The 21,165-nt window shown below is 42.0% G+C and overlaps 1 protein-coding gene across 2 annotated transcripts in view; it reads right to left on the reverse strand.

Annotated features, from left to right (window-relative positions):
• SRGAP1 (SLIT-ROBO Rho GTPase activating protein 1) overlaps positions 1–21,165 on the reverse strand; it is a 263,498-nt gene that overhangs the window by 13,379 nt on the left and 228,954 nt on the right. For both annotated transcript variants that reach the window (XM_030548849.1, XM_030548848.1), the window contains exons 16-18: positions 12,669–12,774; positions 9,093–9,317; positions 6,563–6,642 (exon numbers count right to left, since the gene is read on the reverse strand). In XM_030548849.1, coding sequence (XP_030404709.1) covers positions 6,563–6,642; positions 9,093–9,317; positions 12,669–12,774 — 411 coding nt within the window. The remainder of the gene's footprint in view (positions 1–6,562; positions 6,643–9,092; positions 9,318–12,668; positions 12,775–21,165) is intronic.

Genomic DNA, 21,165 nt, shown 5'->3' on the forward strand with positions numbered 1-21,165 from the left:
GTATAACAAGTGGGGTTCCGCAGGGGTCTGTTTTGGGACCGGTTCTGTTCAATATCTTCATCAACGATTTAGATGTTGGCATAGAAAGTACGCTTATTAAGTTTGCGGACGATACCAAACTGGGAGGGATTGCAACTGCTCTGGAGGACAGGGTCAAAATTCAAAATGATCTGGACAAATTGGAGAAATGGTCTGAGGTAAACAGGATGAAGTTCAATAAAGATAAATGCAAAGTGCTCCACTTAGGAAGGAACAATCAGTTTCACACATACAGAATGGGAAGAGACTGTCTAGGAAGGAGTATTGCAGAAAGAGGTCTAGGGGTCATAGTGGACCACAAGCTTAATATGAGTGAACGGTGTGATACTGTTGCAAAAAAAGCAAACATGATTCTGGGATGCATTAACAGGTGTGTTGTAAACAAGACACGAGAAGTCATTCTTCCGCTTTACTCTGCGCTGGTTAGGCCTCAACTGGAGTATTGTGCCCAGTTCTGGGCACCACATTTCAAGAAAGATGTGGAGAAATTGGAGAGGGTCCAGAGAAGAGCAACAAGAATGATTAAAGGTCTTGAGAATATGACCTATGAAGCAAGGCTGAAGGAATTGGGTTTGTTTAGTTTGGAAAAGAGAAGACTGAGAGGGGACCTGATAGCAGTTTTCAGGTATCTAAAAGGGTGTCATCAGGAGGAGGGAGAAAACTTGTTCACCTTGGCCTCCAATGGTAGAACAAGAAGCAGTGGACTTAAACTGCAGCAAGGGAGATTTAGGTTAGACATTAGGAAAAAGTTCCTAACTGTCAGGGTAGTTAAACACTGGAATAGATTGCCTAGGGAAGTTGTGGAATCTCCATCGCTGGAGATATTTAAGAGTAGGTTAGATAAATGTCTATCAGGGATGGTCTAGACAGTATTTGGTCCTGCCATGAGGGCAGGGGACTGGACTCGATGACCTCTCAAGGTCCCTTCCAGTCCTAGAGTCTATGAGTCTATTAAAAGATTGAGTATTCAGGCGTTGATTCTTCTCATTTACCGCACACCAGAGTAAATCAGAAGTAACTCCACACCTATGTAAGCCTAGTGTATGAAGAGAGTCAGGCCTATGGAATGTTGAATTCTTCCTTTTCCTGTACCTCATTACAGACGGACGTGCTTTCTCAGACACCTGTGGGAAGTTGCTGCACTGGGAACAGCTGTTTGAACTGTTAATCTACAAATAGTGAGACTTCTGAGACATGCTATTTGTGTTCCTATGTAACACACTCTATACTTTCTCTCAGAACAAGGTGGTGTATAGCTGATAGAGTTGCTTTTCTTAATGAAACTCTTGTATTAAGCTCATATAAATTGATCTTTTATTCTGATAGGAACTTTCATTACAAAAAATGTGCCCTTTACTTGAACAGCACATTTCTGCAGCAGACAGTTCTCAGATTTTATTTTTCAAATACTAATTCACCTGTTAACAAGTAGAACATTGACTATTAATATAAAAATACCTTGACAGTTCCATTTGGACATTAAAAAAAAAAGGCAAAAGATTTATAATGTCAAGGTTATTGAGAACTGGAGGGAGCCATTTCACAACTAAAGGAAAGGGAACAGAGCTAATCAACAGTTACAAATCATAGATTTGTAAATGAAATTCTGCATGATACTGAGCCATGTGGTCTAACAGTAAAATTAAGACAGCTCAGAGGGAAATATAATTATACTGCTCTGTCCTTTACTTCAAGGCATTTACCTTTGCTAACTATGGCTAAAAATATATGATGACATCTGAGATATCACTAGCTTTGATCCCTAGTGATTCAGACAAAGAGAAGGAGAAATATCAGGACAAGCTGAAGAACTGTGGGAAGAGCTCTAGGGATTCTGTTCCCAGTTTTGTACTTATGACCTCAAATTCTGCTAATATTATTACTGCCATTCAGTGACACATTATGGTGCCTTCCACATAAAAATCACTGGCTAGACTGTAAATATCTCTGTACAGGTCCAGCAGGTGGTAAGGGAAAAGATGTAAGAAACACAAAGGCTAGTCGCTATTTCTATCCCTGCACTTTAAGAGCGAACCACAGCATTAGCCTTCCTCTAAAGGTGGCGACATGAGGGTGGGGCTATGCCATCCCATTCCAGAGCTAGGGTGCCAAAGCCAGACATTCCAGCAGGAGTGCTGGAACCTCCTATACTGTCTCTTCCCCCAGAGGCCCTGCTCCTGGCCCACCCCAGTTCACTCCTCTTTCCTCTCCCTCCGCGCCCACCCCCAGATTGGGAGGAACTCACCTGGGGGCTGGGAGCTGCAGTCACCCAACATAGGCAGGAAACTGTCAGGTACCCCTTTCAACTGGACTTTCTGGTAAAAAAACAGGCACCTGGCCACTCTATACCCCACACCAGTGAGGCAAGTGGAGCTGAGCCAGCAAAATGAGAATATCCACTGTACCTTTCACAGGGTGCATCAGAACAGCCCCTGCTCTGTGCTGCTCCAATTCTCCCACATGCATTGTGCTTGTCTTAAGCAAAAGACATCCTGATCCCTATGCTCTATTCTACACCTTATCAAAGGGCTGTGGCTTTACAGTAACAGTTCTCTCACTGGAAAACAACAAAGGGAAACAAGACTGTGAATTACTTACAGCAGAATTTGGCAAAAAGTTGATCACAGTATGAATTTTAGAGTAGTCAAATCTGCAAGGGTGACCATTGAGGGACGCAACAACACTAACTCTCACCCTTTTTTGTCCTTTAATGCCCCCATCTGTGTGAGAACTACTTTCTTAGTTTATAAATGTAAGGCATCATAAGTGGTCAATGAACAGCAATAAAAATGCTAGCATGTTTGTGTTTTATATCAGAAATTACTCATGTGTCTGAGACTTCCTCAGGAAATTCTCTTATTTCCTTAGGAAACAGATCTAGTCAACTTTTATATTCATCCAACTAGAGTAAAATATCTTAAACGTTAAAGAATTTCAGAAGAAAATTGCACAAAAACTGCGTATTAAGCATAAATATGTATACCCTGAATCTTACACTCTTTTCTAAGTGTTATTTTTCAGGCGAATGTCTGAAGCACAAGGTGAACTCTTTGAAATGCACAAAAATTCATGTTTTCAGATTTAGGGGAAAATGCTAGTTAGCAGGAATGCTCTTCTTTTAAATAGACAATGTAAATAAAAATTCTTACAGTGAAGGCTTTTTAACTTTACAAAAAACTCTTCGCTATGACCTGGATTCGGAGAAGCATGTGAATAGCCCCAATAAAGTCACTGTTACGACTCACGTGTTTACAGTTAAGGATGTATGTAGCTTCATCATTGTATGCCCCAAACCTTCAAAGGATAGAGGATAAGCTAATTTTATTCCTACACTTTTATATATACTTGCCTTTTTTTAAAATTTAGCTTTGTAATTCCATAAATAAATCTTTACTTTCCCCCACAATTGCTCAGCCTCGTCATTATAAGCAAACTGACTTCTTGTAGGTATAGAGAGACTTGTAATTTAACCTTATACAGCAAGTAGTTCTTATAGTGAAAATAATCAAAACAGAAAAATAAATCCTCTTGTTTTTAATTATAGCCTTTGGATTACATTTCAATTGCCCAATATTGTTATGGGACTAGAGGGTTTGATAGAAAAAATCCCTTCGGTATAAAACTAACTAGATTTACAACATAATAAAGAATTACATTTTTAGAGTAGGCTCTGTCCAGCTCCTAACAGAGGAAATGCAAAAGTACAATATGTCCAGTTAGCAGTAGCAAGCTCAGTTCAACATTACCTTACTCTCATACACATGTGTATCAGGGTCCTGGTGTGACAAACTAGTAATCAATAAATCTACTGAATTCAAAAATTTCCTTTAGTAGAAGCTTTCCTGTTCCCTCACAAAAGATCAGTTATCTGAGCCTTGTGATTCAAGATCAAAGTAAAATTGTTACCAATCACAGCATATGGTATTGCAAACACTTTTATTCAAGGGACAAACACACGAATGTGTGTGCAAAAAGACAGTTAGCACCAGTTTGATGAAAATACCCACTGAGACAAAGTTCCTCCTCTACTCTGGTGGGTCCTGCGCTTATTGGCAGATTTGCTCACCTCAGTGATCTTTTCCACAGTCTGTTCAGGAGTTGGGAGGTTTGGGGGGAACCCGGGCCCGCCCTTTACTCCGGGTTCCAGCCCAGGGCCCTGTGGATTGCAGCTGTCTATATAGCCTCTTGTAACAGCTGCATGACAGCTACAACTCCCTGGGCTACTTCCCCATGGCCGCCTCCAAACACCTTCTTTCTTGTCACCACAGGACCTTTCTCCTGGTGTCTGACAACGCTTGTACTCCTTAGTCCTCCAGCAGCACACCCTCTCACTCTCAGCTCCTTGTGCCTCTTGCTCCCAGCTCCTCACACACACTTCTTCTCCTCTGACTCCTCCTCGCCTGACTGAAGTGAGCTCCTTTTTAAACCCAGGTGCCCTGATTAGCCTGCCTTGATTGGCTGCAGGTGATCTAATCAGCCTGTCTGCCTTATTTGGTTCTAGCAGGTTCCTGATTACTCTAGTGCAGCCCCTGCTCTGGTCACTCAGGGAACAGAAAACTACTCATCCAGTGACCAGTATATTTGCCCTCTACCAGACTCCTGTACCCTACTGGTCTGGGTCTGTCACACCATCCTTCATTATAAAAAATTAGCTTATCTAAAGGTAAACCTTTTTACTGGTGGAAAAACTTGATTAGACCTAGCTGATTAAGTGGAGGCCTCTCACTTCATGCACTGGTCTACTCACACCAACTACGTAGTCATCATCTTTGTCCAAGCATTACCATAAAGTTGAAATCTTTGTGTTATCTTTTCCCCCCTTTAAATTCACATCCACAACATGACTGTCCACTTTCTGTGTTCAGTTCACAAAAAGTAGCAAACAAAGGAATGGCAAAAGCTAGGATTTAATTGCTGGCCATCCTGATAAACAAAACTAGATCAAGTAATTTAATCCTTTCTTGGCTACCTCTGCTCCACTGAGAGTTACTCCAGTCAATTTTGTCTCAATCAATAATGCTTTGCTACAACTTTACTACAGTCATTGCATCCAGGATTGATATCAAGACACACATGAAGTACCATATTACTTTCACGTGGTCAAGATTTGCCTGTCCATGCTTTTCAGATGCCATTTAATATTTTACAACTGTGTACAAAGGGATTAAAACAACTTTTGATTGTTGCATTTTTTTCCCTCAGTTTCATTCTCATGTGCAGGGAAAAGTTTTGCAGAAATGCGCATTTATGAATCTGAATTTCCATCATTTACACCTCTGTATGTATGTCAGAAATATCAAGTTTCTCTTCGAGAATGCTCCATCATTAAGTGTTTCACCTTCTGATCTGTCATCCATTTAATCCTGAGCATTTCATAGGAGCCTGAAATAGTCTGTTTTTAGCAACATGAGAAACTGTCTTAGTATATGAGGGGAGGCGGGCAGAGACACATACTGCCAAGTTGTGGCTGGTGCTCAAAATAAATGGTGGGTCTGGGGCTGGCAACAGGACCCTTTTTCCAATCCTTGAAATTATTATTTTTGACCCCACACTTGGACATTTCTGATCTCCTAAATAAAATCAATGATATCATTTTGGCCTCTTACTCTTCCCCACTTTGTTCCCGGACAAGCTCTTCTACTGTAATTCCCTCCTTCCTGAAAATGCAAAGGAGACCTTCCTGCACTCTGCTGCTTACCTTGCCCCCTTGAACGGGTCCTCCTGCAACTACTTTATTTCCCCCACCAGATTACAGGCCCTATCTGCCTTCCCTTTCCTGTTTGGTCCCAGGCCCCTGATCGGTTGCCTCCTTGTTATCACAAGCTGCTTTATCCACTGTGCTAACCTAAACAAGGGAAAGAGGCATCTGCCACTAAGGGCTTGCTATATGGGGAAATATATTGGTATAGCTATAGTGGAATATCTATGCCATTATATTTCTCTATCTAGACAAGGCCTAAGTCTTAATGTGCTGAAAGAAAGGAGATTTGATAGGTGATGCTTATTCCACTGGGCCCTCACTGCCAGCCACGATGCCTAATCCAACAAGGGTGAGCATGAGCCAAAATTATAGTGAATGACTTTGGTGTAATAGTTTTAGGGGTCCTTAAATCCTCTAGAAAGCTGTGGTTTTAAATATCAATGCAATTCTCTAAGCTAAAATATTCAGAGACATGGCTTGGATCAGTTTATCTTGTGCAAAAAAGGTAAAGGCCACTTAAAAAGGGAACATTACATCAGAACGTAATTTGTGCTGACTGAAGTAGTTTCCCATTTGCCCTTCCTGTAACTGAGCAAGCCAGGAAAGGTGCAAGGAAACAGCTGGCGAAACACAGATGCATAATAGTGAAAAACAAACAAAAACTGAAGATTAAAAATGAAGGTGTAAGCAGCAGAGCATCCTCCCAAAAGTAATTTAGTTTTGATTGAGAGACAGTGAGGAAAAGAGAGTATCTCCTGCATGAAAAACCGGTAAATGTAATTTATTTAAAAGAGGATTAAAGATGTAACATAAAGAACGTACCATCTTCACTGGTGTGGGGCTCTGTACTGGCATCCTGGTCCACTTCCTCTAGTGTACCATGTTCACTATAAGGGCTATCACTGCAGAAATGCACAAAGTTAAGCAGGTACAGGCAATTAGCACATGAAGCCGTGCTTAATGGATGCTATATTTGGCATAAACCTCCCCCCCAAGCTAACAAGAGTAATCTAATCTATTTCTATAGCAAATATCACTTAAATTTTCTTATGAAACAAATAGCACTATTTTCAATGTTATATATGTGTGTGTGTGTATGTATAGGCTGTCAAATGATTAAAAAATTAATCATGATTAATCACGCTTTTAAACAATAATAGAATACCATTTATTTAAATTTTTTTTGATGTTTTCTACATTTTTAAATATATTGATTTCAGTTACAACACAATACAAAGCACAGTGCTCACTTTATATTATTTTTATTACAAATATTTGCACTGCAAAAACCAAAAGAAATAGTATTTAAATTCACCTAATACAAGTACTGTAGTGCAATCTCTTTATCATGAAAGATGAAATGTAGAATTATGTACAAAAAAAAACTGCATTCAAAAACAAAACAGCATAAAACTCTACAGCCTACAAGTCCACTCAGTACTGCCCTTTGTTCAGCCAATCGCTCAGACAAACAAAAAGTTTGTTTACATTTGCAGGAGATAATGCTGCCCACTTCATGTTTACAATGTCACCTGAAAGTGAGAACAGGTGTTCGCATTGCACTGTTGCAGCTGGCGTTGCAAGATATTTACGTGCCAGATGTGCTCAAGATTCATATGTCCTTTCATGCTTCAACCATCATTCCAGAGGACATGTATCCATGTTGATGTTCTGCTCGGTAACAATCGAAAGCAGTGCGGACCGACACGTGTTCACTTTCATCATCTGAGTCAGATGCCACCAGCAGAAGGTTGATTTTCTTTTTTGGTAGTTTGGGTCCTGTAGTTTCCATATCAGTGTGTTGCTCTTTTAAGACTTCTGAAAGCAGGGTCCACACCTTGTCCCTCTCAGATTTTGGAAGGCACTTCAGATTCTTAAATCTGGGGTTGAGTGTTGTACCTATCTGTAGAATTCTCACACTGGTACCTTCTTTGCATTTTGTCAAATCTGTGGTGAAAATGTTCTTAAAATGAACACCACATGCTGGGTCATCATCCAAGACTGCTATAACATGAAATCTATGGCAAAATGAGGGTAAAACAGAGCAGGGGACATACAATTCTCCCCCAAGGAGTTCGGTCACAAATCTAATTAATACATTATTTTTTAAAATGAGCATCATCAGCATGGAAGCATGTCCTCTAGAATGGTGGCCAAAGCACGAAGAAGCATATGAATGTTTAGCATATTTGGCACATAAATACCTTGCAATGCGGTCTACAAAAGTGCCATGCAAATGCCTCCTCTCACTTTCTGGTGATATTGTAAATAAAAAGAGGGCAGCATTATCTCCTGTAAATGTACATAAACTTGTTTTCTTAGCGACTGGCTGAACAAGAAGTAGGACTGAGTGGACTTGTAGGCTCCAAAGTTTTACACTGTTTTGTTTTTGGGTGGTGTTAGAACCAAAAAAATTTACTTTATTAAGTTGCACTTTCGTGATAGAGATTGCACTACAATACTTGTAAGATGTGAATTGAAAAATACTGTCTTGTTTATCAATTTTACAGTGCAAATATTTGTAATAAAAATATTAAGTGAGCACTGTACATTTTGTAATTTGTGTTGTAATTGAAATCAATATATTTGAGAACGTAGAAAAAACATCCAAAATATTTAATACATTTCAATTGGTATTCTATTGTTTAATAGTGTGATTAAAACTGCACTTAATCATGATAAAATGTTTTAATTGTGATTAATTTGAGTTAATCGTGTGAGTTAACTGTGATTAATTGACAGCTCTATCTATCTATCTATCTATCTATCTATCTACCTACCTACCTACCTACCTATAAAGTTAAAGTCAGAAGCAATGTAATCCTCAGACCATGTTATAAAATCATAACTGTTACAGGAATTAACACACCTTCCCTTCAGATATCATTTCAATTTATTTAAATGGATAAGAGGGTAACTAGATATTTCCCTTCTAGCAGTACTGAATTTAGTGTATATATGTCTGGGCTTAATGATGAAACCATTGTGAACTGAAATTCTTTATGGAACCCTTCAACAAATGCAAGACTGGGACTACACCATCTGGCCACGCACTCCCAATTGGACGTGTAGACCTCTGTCAACTACTTGACGGTCCCATATATGATAGTTCTCAGAATTCTAAATTAACTCCATTGAAGTCTTCTAGTTAGGAAGCCCTGGAAATCATCATGGTTATATTTGCCCCATGTGTTTCACAGTACTACTTTCCTGTGAACCTTCCACGCATTAGAATGTTTTCATTTTCATATTTCTTTTATTTATACAGAACCTCTTATATCATGGGAGTCATTCATGTAAAATGGAGTCCTAGCATTTTGGTATGAAGACAGAAGATAATATTCTGACTTACCAGTAGTCATCTCCAGCCATACATTTTTCATAAACAGGGCCATCTAGCTCTTTAGCATCTGGGAAAATAGCCTCATGATGGATGATGATTGTTTTGATTATTTCATTCACATGAGCTTGACATGACACCTGGTCTTGTATGTCTGGAACAGGCATCAGTGTTGGGCCAAAACATATGGCCAAGTTATAAGGATCCATCATGTTCTCATCACTGTACTGAGAAAGGCTTTGGAAGAAGAATCAAGAAAAAGAAAGACTTTTCCTCTGTGACTATCCTAATTCTGAAAACTAGCACAGAACAACCTTAAATTGTCAGCACAATGCAATGTTCCCCACCCTTTTTGACACTTAGTTCTGTACAACATAGCAAAACAAATGAATTTGTTCTTCTATTGTCTGGCAATATACAACACTGGGAGAACTTAGAATAGACTGATACTGGGGGAGGGGGAGATGAATTTGAATTAATCATTTTTTAGCCATGGAAAACTTTACTAAGAGACTCTGTGTGATCTATAGTAAAGACATTGTTTTAAGTTTAAAAAATAAAAAATGCAAACAATTGTCGGTGAGATAGAGCTAAGTGCTTTCTGAGGGAAGGAACTCTCCTTTACTATGAAGTCATGTATATAACAAAATTTCCAATATCTGAAACAGAGCATAGCTGACCACAAGATGGTCACAGAGGGATGCTCTGGTTGCTGCTATGCCACTCCACCTGTCTGCTTCTATCGGAGGCCGATTTTTCAGAGTGTGGCTGGGGCTTTCCTACATCTTGCTCAACCTTGGATTCCATGTCATCCCCTTGGAGAATATTGCTTGTAAGTTATGTTAGAGCAGTGACTCTCAACCTTTCCAGACTACTGTGTTCCTTTCAGGAGTCTTGACTTGTTTTGTGTACCCCAAGTTTCACCTCACTTAAAAACTACTTGCTTACAAAATCAGACATAAAAATACAGAAATGTCTCAGCATATTATTACTGAAAAATTGCTGACTCTCTCATTTTTATCATATAATTATAAAATAAATCAATTGCAATATAAATATTGTACTTATATTTCAGTGTATAGAGCAGTACAAACAAGTCACTGTATGTATGAAATTTCAGTCAGTACTGACTCTGCTAGTGCTTTTTACGTAGCCTGTTGTATGTGTACCCCTGGTGAGAACCACCGTGCTAGAGGACCAGCCTGATGAATACCTGGCCCAGAATTACAAAGGCTACCTCTACACACACCTCCTTTCCCCCTGCAAGTTGAACTGTGTGCTCTTCAGCAGTAGCTGAGGATTGAGGCTTACAGCTCCCCATATTAGTCATTTTTAAGGACTCAAGGCCCAGTCCCACAAGGCCTGAAGTCCCGTAACTCTCATTGATTCAATACTGCTTGGCACCCTGTAGGATTAGAGATGCAGCTGCTATGTTTGCCCATCTTTAAATACACCAGCTTAAAAGGCTTTAAACTAGGCTTTCTAGAGAAAACATTTGCTGCATAGCAACAGCATTGTGACATCAATACAAACTGAAAAAAATCAAGAATTTTAAATGATCCCCTCCAGTCCTGCAAAATCTGCTTGTAAAATCAGTCATTCTATCCCTTTTTTGTGTCATGTTTTGTTAATGTACTGTGTGCTACTCTGAGATATCATAAATCTTGTTCTACAAATTACAAAGGAGATTTAGTCACTGATTATTCATGAACTATGCTACATAGGTGCTTATAATTGATATATGAAATATTAGAGGTTACATGCTGTTGCCCCTCTGTTCTCGAAAACACACGGTGGAATATAGTACAAGAGACTTATTTCAGCAAAGTGTTTTTTGTGCAGCCCCAACAGATCCACTCAATTTGAGCAAATATGGGCAAAGGAGGAATATGCCAACTAAGGGCCTGATCTCTCAATCACTACGGGTATATCTACACTAGAGCTGGAGGTGTAAATTCCAGCTCGGATAGACACACCTGCCCTAGCTTTGATCGAGCGAGTGTACTAAAAATAGCATAGTCACATCAGACTGGGTGGTGGGAGGGGCTAGCTGTCCCAAGTATGTACCTAGCACTTTGATGGGATTGTATGTGAGATGGCTAGCCCATGCAGCTGTGGCTACACTGCCATTTTTAGCACACTACGTCAGTCTACCTGAGCTGGAAATTCCACCTCCAGCTCAAGTGTAGATGCACTCTCAGTAAGCATATCATCATCTAGTGCTGGTAGTAGGTCCATTGCTGCTGGGGAATGGGAGGTAAAGCGGAGACTGGAGGATTGGGATTTTACTAGGGTGAATGTAAAATTAAGTGAGGAGAATGAGATTATCAAAGAGCAGCAATGATTGTGGATTAGTGACGGCTGAGGTCAATGAATACTGACCCAGACCATATAACATGTATTACCTTTTATAATCCTGATCCATGTTAGGTGACTGAGGTCAGGAAATAAAAAGCAGTCTTAGATGCACTGCTTGTTGTCACACCCTTATTATAGCCATTCTCAAGAGATACAGCTGGGGTTTTTCAGGTGGAAAAAATAACTTGGCCCAAATCTTTATATTTAAAGACTGTGTGTGTGTGGAAAATCACTTATTTGGTGACAAGTACAATGGAGGTTAGCCTCAACAAATATACAATATGTGCACACATAATTAAAACCTAACAATGAAACTTGTAGATTTAATATATTAACATTTAATAACACAGTTTATCATTCACATCCTGGAAGACATAGTAAAAGCTCAACCCAACACACGCATTACAGTGCTGAAGGAAAGGAGGGTTTAAGGAGCAGCAGAACAAAAGTCCCAGGAGGCAGGCAGTACAGAAACAGAAAGGGCCAGAAACAGGGCAGAACACTGATCAAAGAGAGCATATCACAGTGAAAATACCAGGACTAGGAAAAAAACAGAAAAGGGGCACAGGTAAAATGTTTTCTCCCACACTACACTTTCCTCTGGCCCAGTTTTTTCCTTCAGAATGGGCCAGTTTCTGAATCCCCCTATCTCCCCAACAACTGTCTCAGTATGAAGGGAAAGAGGTGAGGTTCCTGAGCACCTGTAGCACCATCATTATTTTGGGCAAGAGCACCAGTGAATTTCCCAAAAGACACATATGAGGAAATTTGGACCTTGCTCCACCACAGCATCAAACCACCAGCTAGCAGGTGATTTGGCTGTTTGAGTATGTTGCATTTTTTCCAATCAGAAAGTTAAAATCAGCTTAAGATAGGAGTGCAGCTAAAAAAGTTCACATCTAAATTATGCAAGTTATTTTTAATGTGGATATATTTTATTTGTTGTTTTGTCTTACAGCTTCAGCTCTAGCTGCAGTCCTTCCATTCAAGGCAACACTTTTATCAGTCTTACCATGACCTTGTGGTCAGTTAAGAAAAGTAACTTCAGTTTGAATGAAAATGGACCTTTTCCTTCTGTTTTCATTGCCAATTAAAATACCCTCTTCTGTGTTAAATGAAGCTAAAATGTAAATTTAATGCAGACTATGAAGATGACAAAGGACATTTTGACACCAGCAGTGGAAATAGGATGAAGATGCAGCATTTTGACAGGAACTTTAAGGTACTTACTGGTTAAGGAAGGCAAATAGGTATCTCATCACTATAAGGACAGACCTGGGTAAAGTCAGGAGGAGTTTGCGGATATGAAGAGCCCTCTCATAGAGATTATCTATTCCTGTAAGGCAGAAGATAATATTTTCAGGTCCTTTTAGGAGAAAACCGTACATTTAGCTTAACGGTGTCATTCTTATGCTAATATATGTTGCTGGTCAACATTTTTCAAATTTTGAAAAAAAAATAGTGAAATTTTTGGAAAAAAATCAAGTTCCCCTCCCCTTTTTAAGCAGCTTTATTAATACATAATAACCAGATGATGCTTTATATATGTCCAGCAAGTCTGCCAAAAACTATCTCACTGCAGATTTCTAAGCCCTAGTCTACACTACAAGTTTAAGTCGAATTTAGCAGCGTTACATTGATTTAATCCTGTACCTGTCCACACAACAAAACCTTTTTTTTTTTTTTTTTTAAACTTAAAGGGCTCCTAAAATTGATTTCTGTACGCCTCCCCCAATGAGGGGATTAGTGCTGAAATTGACCTTGCCATGTCGAGTTTGGGTTACTGTGGGGTAGTATGGTTGCAATTCAATGGTATTGGCCTATGGGAGCTATCCCAGAGTGCTCCATTGTGACCACTCTGGACAGCACTCTCAACTCAGATGCACTGGCCAGGTAGATAGGAAAAGCCCCAGGAACTTTTGAATCTCATTTCCTGTTTGACCAGCGTGGCGATCTGCAGGTGAGTACAGCTCTCATCAGCAAAGGTGACCATGATGGAGTCGCAGAATCGCAAAAGAGCCCCAGCATGGACCGAACAAGAGGTATGGGATCTGATCGCTGTATGGGGAGACAAATCTGTGCTATCAGAACTCTGTTCCAAAAGACGAAATGCCTAAACATTTGAAAAAATCTCCAAGGGCATGAAGGACAGAGGCTACAACAGGGACCCGCAGCAGTGTCACGTGAAACTTAAGGAGCTGAGGCAAGTCTACCAAAACACCAGAGAGGCAAACAGCCACTCTGGGTCAGAGCCCCAGACATGCCACTTCTATGATGAGCTGCATGCCATTCTAAGAGGTGCCCCTACAACTACCCCACCACTGTGTTTTGACTACGTCAATGGAGTAGCATGCAACTGGGATGCGAGTTTTGGGGAGGAGGAAGATAGCTCACAGCAAGCAAGTGGAGAAACCATTTTCCCAGACAGCCAGGAACTGTTTCTCACCTTGGACCTGGAGTCAGTACCCCTCGAACCCACCCAAGTCTGCCTCCTGGACCCGCCAGGTGGAGAAGGGACCTCTGGTGAGTGTACTTTTGTCAATATTATACATGGTTTAAAAGCAAGTGTTTTTAATGATTAATTGCCCTGGCATTCGTGGCCAGTACAGCTAGTGGAAAAATCTGTTAATGTGTCTGGGGATGGATCGGAAATCCTCCAGGGACATCTCCATAAAGGTCTCCTGGATGTATTCCCAAAGCCTTTGCAAAAGGTTTCTGGGGAGGGCAGCCTTATTTTGTTCTCCATGGTAGGATATTTTACCATGCCCGGCCAGTAGAATGAATTGTTGCATAACACAGTGTATGTTCCCGGTGTTTTCTGGCATTCAAACAACATCCATTCTTTATCTCTCTGTGTTATCCTCAAGAGAGTGATATCATTCATGGTCACCTGGTTGAAATAGGGTGATTCAGAGGTGCCTGTTCCTGCTGGGCTGTTTGCCTATGGCTGAACAGAAATGTTCCCCGCTGTTAGCCATATGGTGGGGGGTAGGGTGAAGTGATCATCCCAGAGAATTGTGTGTGTGTGTGAGGGGCATTAGTTAGGTTAACATGCAGCACAAACCCGTCTTCTCCTTCCCAGAGGCTAGCAAAGATTAGAAGGTGAAAAAACCGCACTTGCGATTAAATGTTCTCTGAGCTCATGCAGTCCTCCCACACTGAAAGAGCCCAGCAGAATGCGTGGAGGCAGACAATGTCAGAGTCCAGGAAAGCACAATATGAATGCGAGGACAGGTGGCGGGCTGAAGATGATAGGTGGCAAGAGGCTACTGGAGGAACAAACTGATACGCTCTGGCATATGGCTGAGGTTCAGGAAAGGGAGCATGAGCACAGACGGCTGGCTGCCACAGCCCCTGTGTAATCAAGTGCCCTCCTCCCCAAGTTCCATAGCCTCCTCACTCAGATGCCCAAGAACACGGTGGGGGGAGGCTCCAGGCACCCAACCACTCCACCCCAGAGGACTGCTCAAGCAACAGAAAGCCGGCATTCAATAAGTTTTAAAGTGCAGTGTGGCCTTGTCCTTCCCTTCCCCCTCACCCCACCTGGGCTACCTTGGAAGTTATCCCCCTATTTATGTGATGAATTAATAAAGAATGCATGAATGTGAAGCAACAATGACTTATTGCCTCTGCAAGCGGTGATCGAAGGGGGCAGGAGAGGGTGTTTAGCTTACAGGGAAGTAGAGTGAACCAAAGGAAGGGGGGGAGTCATCAAGGAGAAAAAAACAGAACTTTTACACCATAGCCTGGCCAGTCATGAAACTGGTTTTAAAAGCTTCTCTGATGCGCACTGCGCCCTCCTGTACTCTGCTAACCACCCTGGTGTCTGGCTGCGCATAATCAGCAGCCAGGCAATTTGCCTCAACCTCCCACCTCACCATAAATGCCTCCCCCTTACTCTCACAGATATTGTGGCACACACAGCAAGCAGTAATAACACTGGGAATATTGGTTTTACTGAGGTCTATCTGAGTCAGTAAACTGCACCAGCGTGCTTTTAAACGTCCAAATGCACATTCTACCACCATTCTGCACTTGCTCAGCCTATAGTTGAATATCTCCTTACTACTGTCCAGGCTGCCTGTGTACGGCTTCATGAGCAATGGCATTAAGGGGTAGGCTGGGTCCCCAATGATAACTATAGGCATTTCAACATCCCCAGTGGTTATTTTCTGGTCTGGGAAGAAAGTCCCTTGCTGCAGCTTTTGAAACAGACCAGAGTTCCTGAAGATGCGAGCATCATGTACCTTTCCTGGCCATCCCACATTGATGTTGGTGAAATGTCCCTTGTGATCCACCAGTGCTTGCAGCACCATTGAAAAGTACCCCTTGCAGTTTATATACTCACTGGCTTGGTGCTCCTGTGCCAAGATAGGGATATGGGTTCTGTTTATCGCTCCACTACAGTTAGGGAATCCCACTGCAGCAAAGCCATCCACCATGACCTGCACATTTCCCAGAGTCACTACCCTTGATAGCAGCAGCTGGTCAACGATTGCATTGGCTACTTGGATCACAGCAGCCCCTACAGTAGATTTGCCCATTCCAAATTGATTCCCTACTGACCGGTAGCTGTCTGGTGTTGCAAGCGTCCACAAGGCTATCGCCACTCACTTACGAACTGTGAGGGCTGCACTCATCTTGGTATTCTTGAGCTTTAGGGCAGGGGAAATCAAGTCACAAAGTTCCATGAAAGTGCCTTTACACATGCGAAAGTTTTGCAGCCACTGGGAATCGTCCCAGACATGCAACACTATGCAGTTCCACCAGTCTGTGCTTGATTCCCAGGCCCAGAATCGGTGTTCCATGGCATGAACCTGCCTCTTTAACACCATGATGTCCACACTGCCGGGGCCTGTACTTAGAGAGAAGTCTGTGTCCATGTCCTCATCACTCTTGTCACCGTGCTGCTGTTGCCTCCTTGCCTGGTTTTGCTTTTGAAGGTTCTGGTTCTGCATATACTGCAGGATAATGCGCATGGTGTTTACAGTGCTCATAATTGCGGCGGTGATCTGAGCGGGCTCCATGCTTGCTGTGCTATAGCATCTGCACTGAAAAAAGGCGTGAAACGATTGTCTGCCGTTGCTCTGATGGAGGGAGGGGCGACTTGGCTTACAGGGAATTAAAATCAAAAAAGGGGGTGGGTTTGCATTCTTGTTTTGATCCATTCCATCTCTCTTATACATCTTAGGCTGGCAGCAGACAGTACAGTACGACTGTTAGCCATCGTTGTCTCCTGAGGGCTCGCCAGAAGACAGTGCAGTACGACTGCTAGCCATCCTCCTCTCTTGGCTGCTCACTACAAGACGGTGCAGTACAACTGCAGGCAGGACTAAATCTCCATGAGATGAAACTAAAAAAGAGAATGACCTGGAGTCACTCCCATTTATGTCCAGGTGCCCCTGACAGACCTCACCAAAGTCGGCTAAAAGAGCACCCAGGAAACAATGACGGCTACCAGTTGTAATGCACTGTCTGCTGCCAAAAGACAAGGAGCTGCTGCTGTGTAGCAATGCAGTGCCACGTCTGCCAGCACCCAGGAGACATACAGTGACGGTGAGCGGAGCGGGCTCCATGCTTGCCATGGTATGGCGTCTGCATGGGTAACCCAGGAAATAAAGCTCGAAACAATTGTCTGCCGTTGCTTGCATGGGGGGAAAGGAGTGGGGGAGCCTGATGACATGAACCACCCATGACAATGTTTTTGACCCACCAGGCACTGGGAGCTCAACTTGGAATTCCAGTGGGCGGCGGAGACTGCTGGAACTGTGGGATAGCTACCCACAGTGCAACGCTCTGGAAGTTGATGCTAGGCTTGGTGCTGTGGCCGCACTCCACTGAGTTAATGGTCTTAATGGTCTTGGAGTGGGGACACACACAATCGACTGTATAAAATTGATTTCTAAAAAATTGACTTTTATAAATTCGACCTAATTTCATAGTGTAGACATATCCTAAGTAAGGTAGCTTACAAAACATCAATAAGAGGATTTTCCCCTCAAGGGTAAAAAAGTAATATTAGGAGGCTAGGAATCTCTATCATCAGTTCCTAACACTGGCTTATTCTCTGTATTTGAATTTGCATATTGAAAATATCCTTCTGATCACTGATTGTAAAGCCTTCCTGACTTAGTTTTCTCTGTTAACACTATCTCTCTAGCTGTAAATCTATTAAAGTCAATTCTAAATCAATGCCTTCTCGCGTTAATCCAAAAATACAAAGTACAATGCTTAGATGTGTTTTCCCTAGATAATTTCATTTAGGTCCATCAAAATATTCCTCAAATAGGCAAACCAACAGCTGTGAAGCAGGACTGAGGCAGCACAAGAGCATTGGTTTCTATTGCCTTACAACAGAAATCAGCATGTATTATTTTCTACATTGTTCAGAATGAACATGTGGCTTCATCTGAAAAGCAAAACATCTTTCAAAGTAGCAAACCTCTATTCTGAATAATAAATCCTTGAACTCGTCTCTCAAAGATAATTTTGGTGTAAATGACATTGCTAAAAGCAATTTAACATTTCAATAATGCCCCCTAAGTCAACCAAGAAATAATAGTGCAATTCACATAATTTAAACACAGTCCTAGTAGAATATTAGACTAATAGCACCTAACAACAGTGCAATGGACATTTGGAAACATTAAGAAACTGTGAAATGAGGAATCGGGGGGTGAAGCCAACAGCTAAAAACCATTTGTTACAGAATACAAGATTTTTCACAGAAGAGATTTAAAATAATCACTTACCTAAAAGATCAGGGCTAATTATAGATGGCGTTCTCAATGTTTATTTTTGGTCTTTTGATGTGCTTATTTTATACAAAATTAGGTCTCATTTTCAGATGTAAAATGTGTGTTGATCAGTGTTTAAATATTTCTCCCCTTAGGGAAAAAATCCAGTTTCTAACAGTTGATATTTTCATACCATAAATTGAGGACAAGCAGAGCATCACAGCAGCAGAATGTGCGTTTCTCAAACAAAGGTTATGCACCTCAATAGCACTTCTTTGAAGATAAATACTTCTGCCTGGTAAACTACAGGGCAAACACTGCTCCTACATCTGCAGCCATGGACGATTCCCCAGCAGAATGGGTGCGTGTGATGGAGTGAGGGGGATTCGCGTTGGGGTGAACAGGGATTTGATTGCATGCAGTCTAGCTCTTTGGGACTTTCTTGTGCACAAACAGATTCTTCCAGCCTCTCTTTTCACTCCCTGTAGCAGGGATGGGTTGGGCCTGCAGAAGCTCCTGCAATAGCAGCAGCAGCGAAGCTCTACAGCCTGGGGTGAGCAGTATTTCTTTTCTCATGGAAGAGAGCAGCACATAGCCCAGCATTCCAGTTCTGGGGCTAGGTGTGCTGGTTTTCAGAAATTGTACTTTTATTTGCTTCACAAGCAGCTTGTAACTAAGGCTACGGGTTTGTCATAGAGGTCACAGATTCTGTGACTTTCCAGGACCACCATGACTTCTGCAGCAGCCAGTGCAGCTGGCCTGGGGGCCGCCTGAGCAGTTCGGGCAGCCCATGGGCCAGCTGCACCCGGGTACTGCTAGGGCAGTCTTGGGCCACTGCGCCCTCTACCCCAGAAGTAGAAGGAGCTTGGGTGTGGGAGGGGGCTCAGGGCTGGGATAGGGGGTTGGGGTGCAGGAGGGAGTGAGGGCTCCAGGCGGTGCTTACCTCAGGAGGCTCCCCAGAAGTGGTGACATGTACCTCCCTCAGCTCCTAGGCAGAGGTGTGGTCCGCGGCTCTGCACTTTGCCTTTGTTCGCAGGCACCGCCCTCACAGCTCCCATTGGCTGTGGTTCCTGACCAATGGGAGCTATAGAGCCAGCTCTTGGGACAGGGGCAGTGCACGGATACCCCCCCCCCGGCATCCCTCTGCCTATGAAGGAACATGTATGTTGCTGCTTCCAGGGAGCTGCATGGAGCCACCCTCCCAGCAATGATGTCTGCCCCAGGCTATTTCCCCACTCCCCCAGAGCTGCCTCCCCCCAGACCACCCAAGATTTAATCAGCGATATATAGTATAAGTCATGGACAGGTCACAGCCTGTGAATTTTTGTTTACTGCCTGTGACCTGTCCATGACTTTTACTAAAAACACCCATGACTAAAACATAGCCTTACTCAAAACTGCCTGCCAAGGGAAATAGACAGTGTAAGCAAAAAGGGAACATCAGGTTTCATAGTATGGGTCGTATCACATTCCAGCAGCACGCTACCTGTCATGACACAGTGTAAAACAGTTTCTGTAAGTCTTTACAGAATTACAATCCATTGCTGTAATTAGCTGCCTATATTTTAACTCATTCCTAGTAAAATTGTCCCAATTTTCTTACCTCTCACCCAGTTCGGTGAAAAAAACGTTCTCTACTGAAAATCTGAACACTGCACAACTGTGAATTTGGCTGCTTTCCATTGTTTATTTCAGAAACACTGATATCCCCCTCACAATCTTTGCTTTTGTTTACAATGAAAGATAGATGAGAATGCTTTATACATTGTAATCTTTTACCTAAGGATCTGAAACACCAAGGACTAAATTCTGGCTGCTTCTATGGGGGAAAAGGAGTGGATGCAAGAATCCTCTTGCATAACTGTGTTGCCTTCCCCATGAAGGGGATGTGTCTGGAGATGGGGGTGGTGTCGTGTGGCCATAGCAAAGAGTAGCAGATCAGTTACTGTGAGACAGGATTACTGGCTCTATCAGTGCCAAGGAGGTAGATCCCATTGTACACAAGTACAGCGAGTCTTCTGCTTGCATGCCAAAGGCCTCTCCTTCATCTTCATTACTTTGACTATCAAGAACCATAATTTAGTCCTATCTCAACACTCCTCTGAAGTGAACTGGCATTTTTCTCCATTTTTCAGATAAGATAACTAAGCATTTATTTTAGAACATAAGAATGGTCATACTGGGTCAGCACAATGGTCCATCTAGCCCAATATCCTGTCTTCCGACAGTGGCCAATGCCAAATTCTTCAAAGGGAATGAACAGGACAGGTAATCATCAAGTGATCCATCCCCAGTCATCCAGTTCCATCATCTGGCAGTCAGAGGCTTACAGACACCCAAAGCATGGTGTTTCATCCTGGCTAATAGCAATCGATACATCCATCCTCCATGAACACGTCTAATTCTTTTTTGGAACCCAGTTATGGTTTTGGCCTTCACAACATCCCCTGGCTATAGTTCCACAGATTATCTGTGAGTTGTGTGAAGTACTTCCTTTTGTTTGTTTTAAACCTGCTGCCTATTCATTTCATTGGGTGACCCCTATTTCTTGTGTTATGTGAAGGGGTAAACAACACTTTCTTATTCACTTTCTCCACACCATTCATGATTTTATAGACCTCTCTCATAGCCCTTCCTTAGTAATCTCATTTCTAACCTCAACAGTCAAGTCTTTTTAATCTCTCCTCATAGGGAAGCTGTTCTATACCCCAAATCATTTCTGTAGCCCTTCGCTGTACCTTTTCCAATTGTAATGTGCCTTTTTTGAGATGGAATGACCAGAACTGCACGCAGTATTCAAAGTGTGGGCATACCATGGACTTATATAGGGCATTATAATATTTACTGTCTTCTTAATCTCTCTCATAATAGTTCCTAACATTGTTAGCTTTTTTGACTACACATTGAACGGATGTTTTCAAAGAACTATTCACAATGACTCCAAGATAGCTTTCTTGGGTGGTAACAGCTAATTTAGATCCCTATAATTT

This window comes from Gopherus evgoodei, chromosome 1 (genome assembly GCF_007399415.2).
Source record: "Gopherus evgoodei ecotype Sinaloan lineage chromosome 1, rGopEvg1_v1.p, whole genome shotgun sequence".
Taxonomy (NCBI): domain Eukaryota; kingdom Metazoa; phylum Chordata; order Testudines; family Testudinidae; genus Gopherus; species Gopherus evgoodei.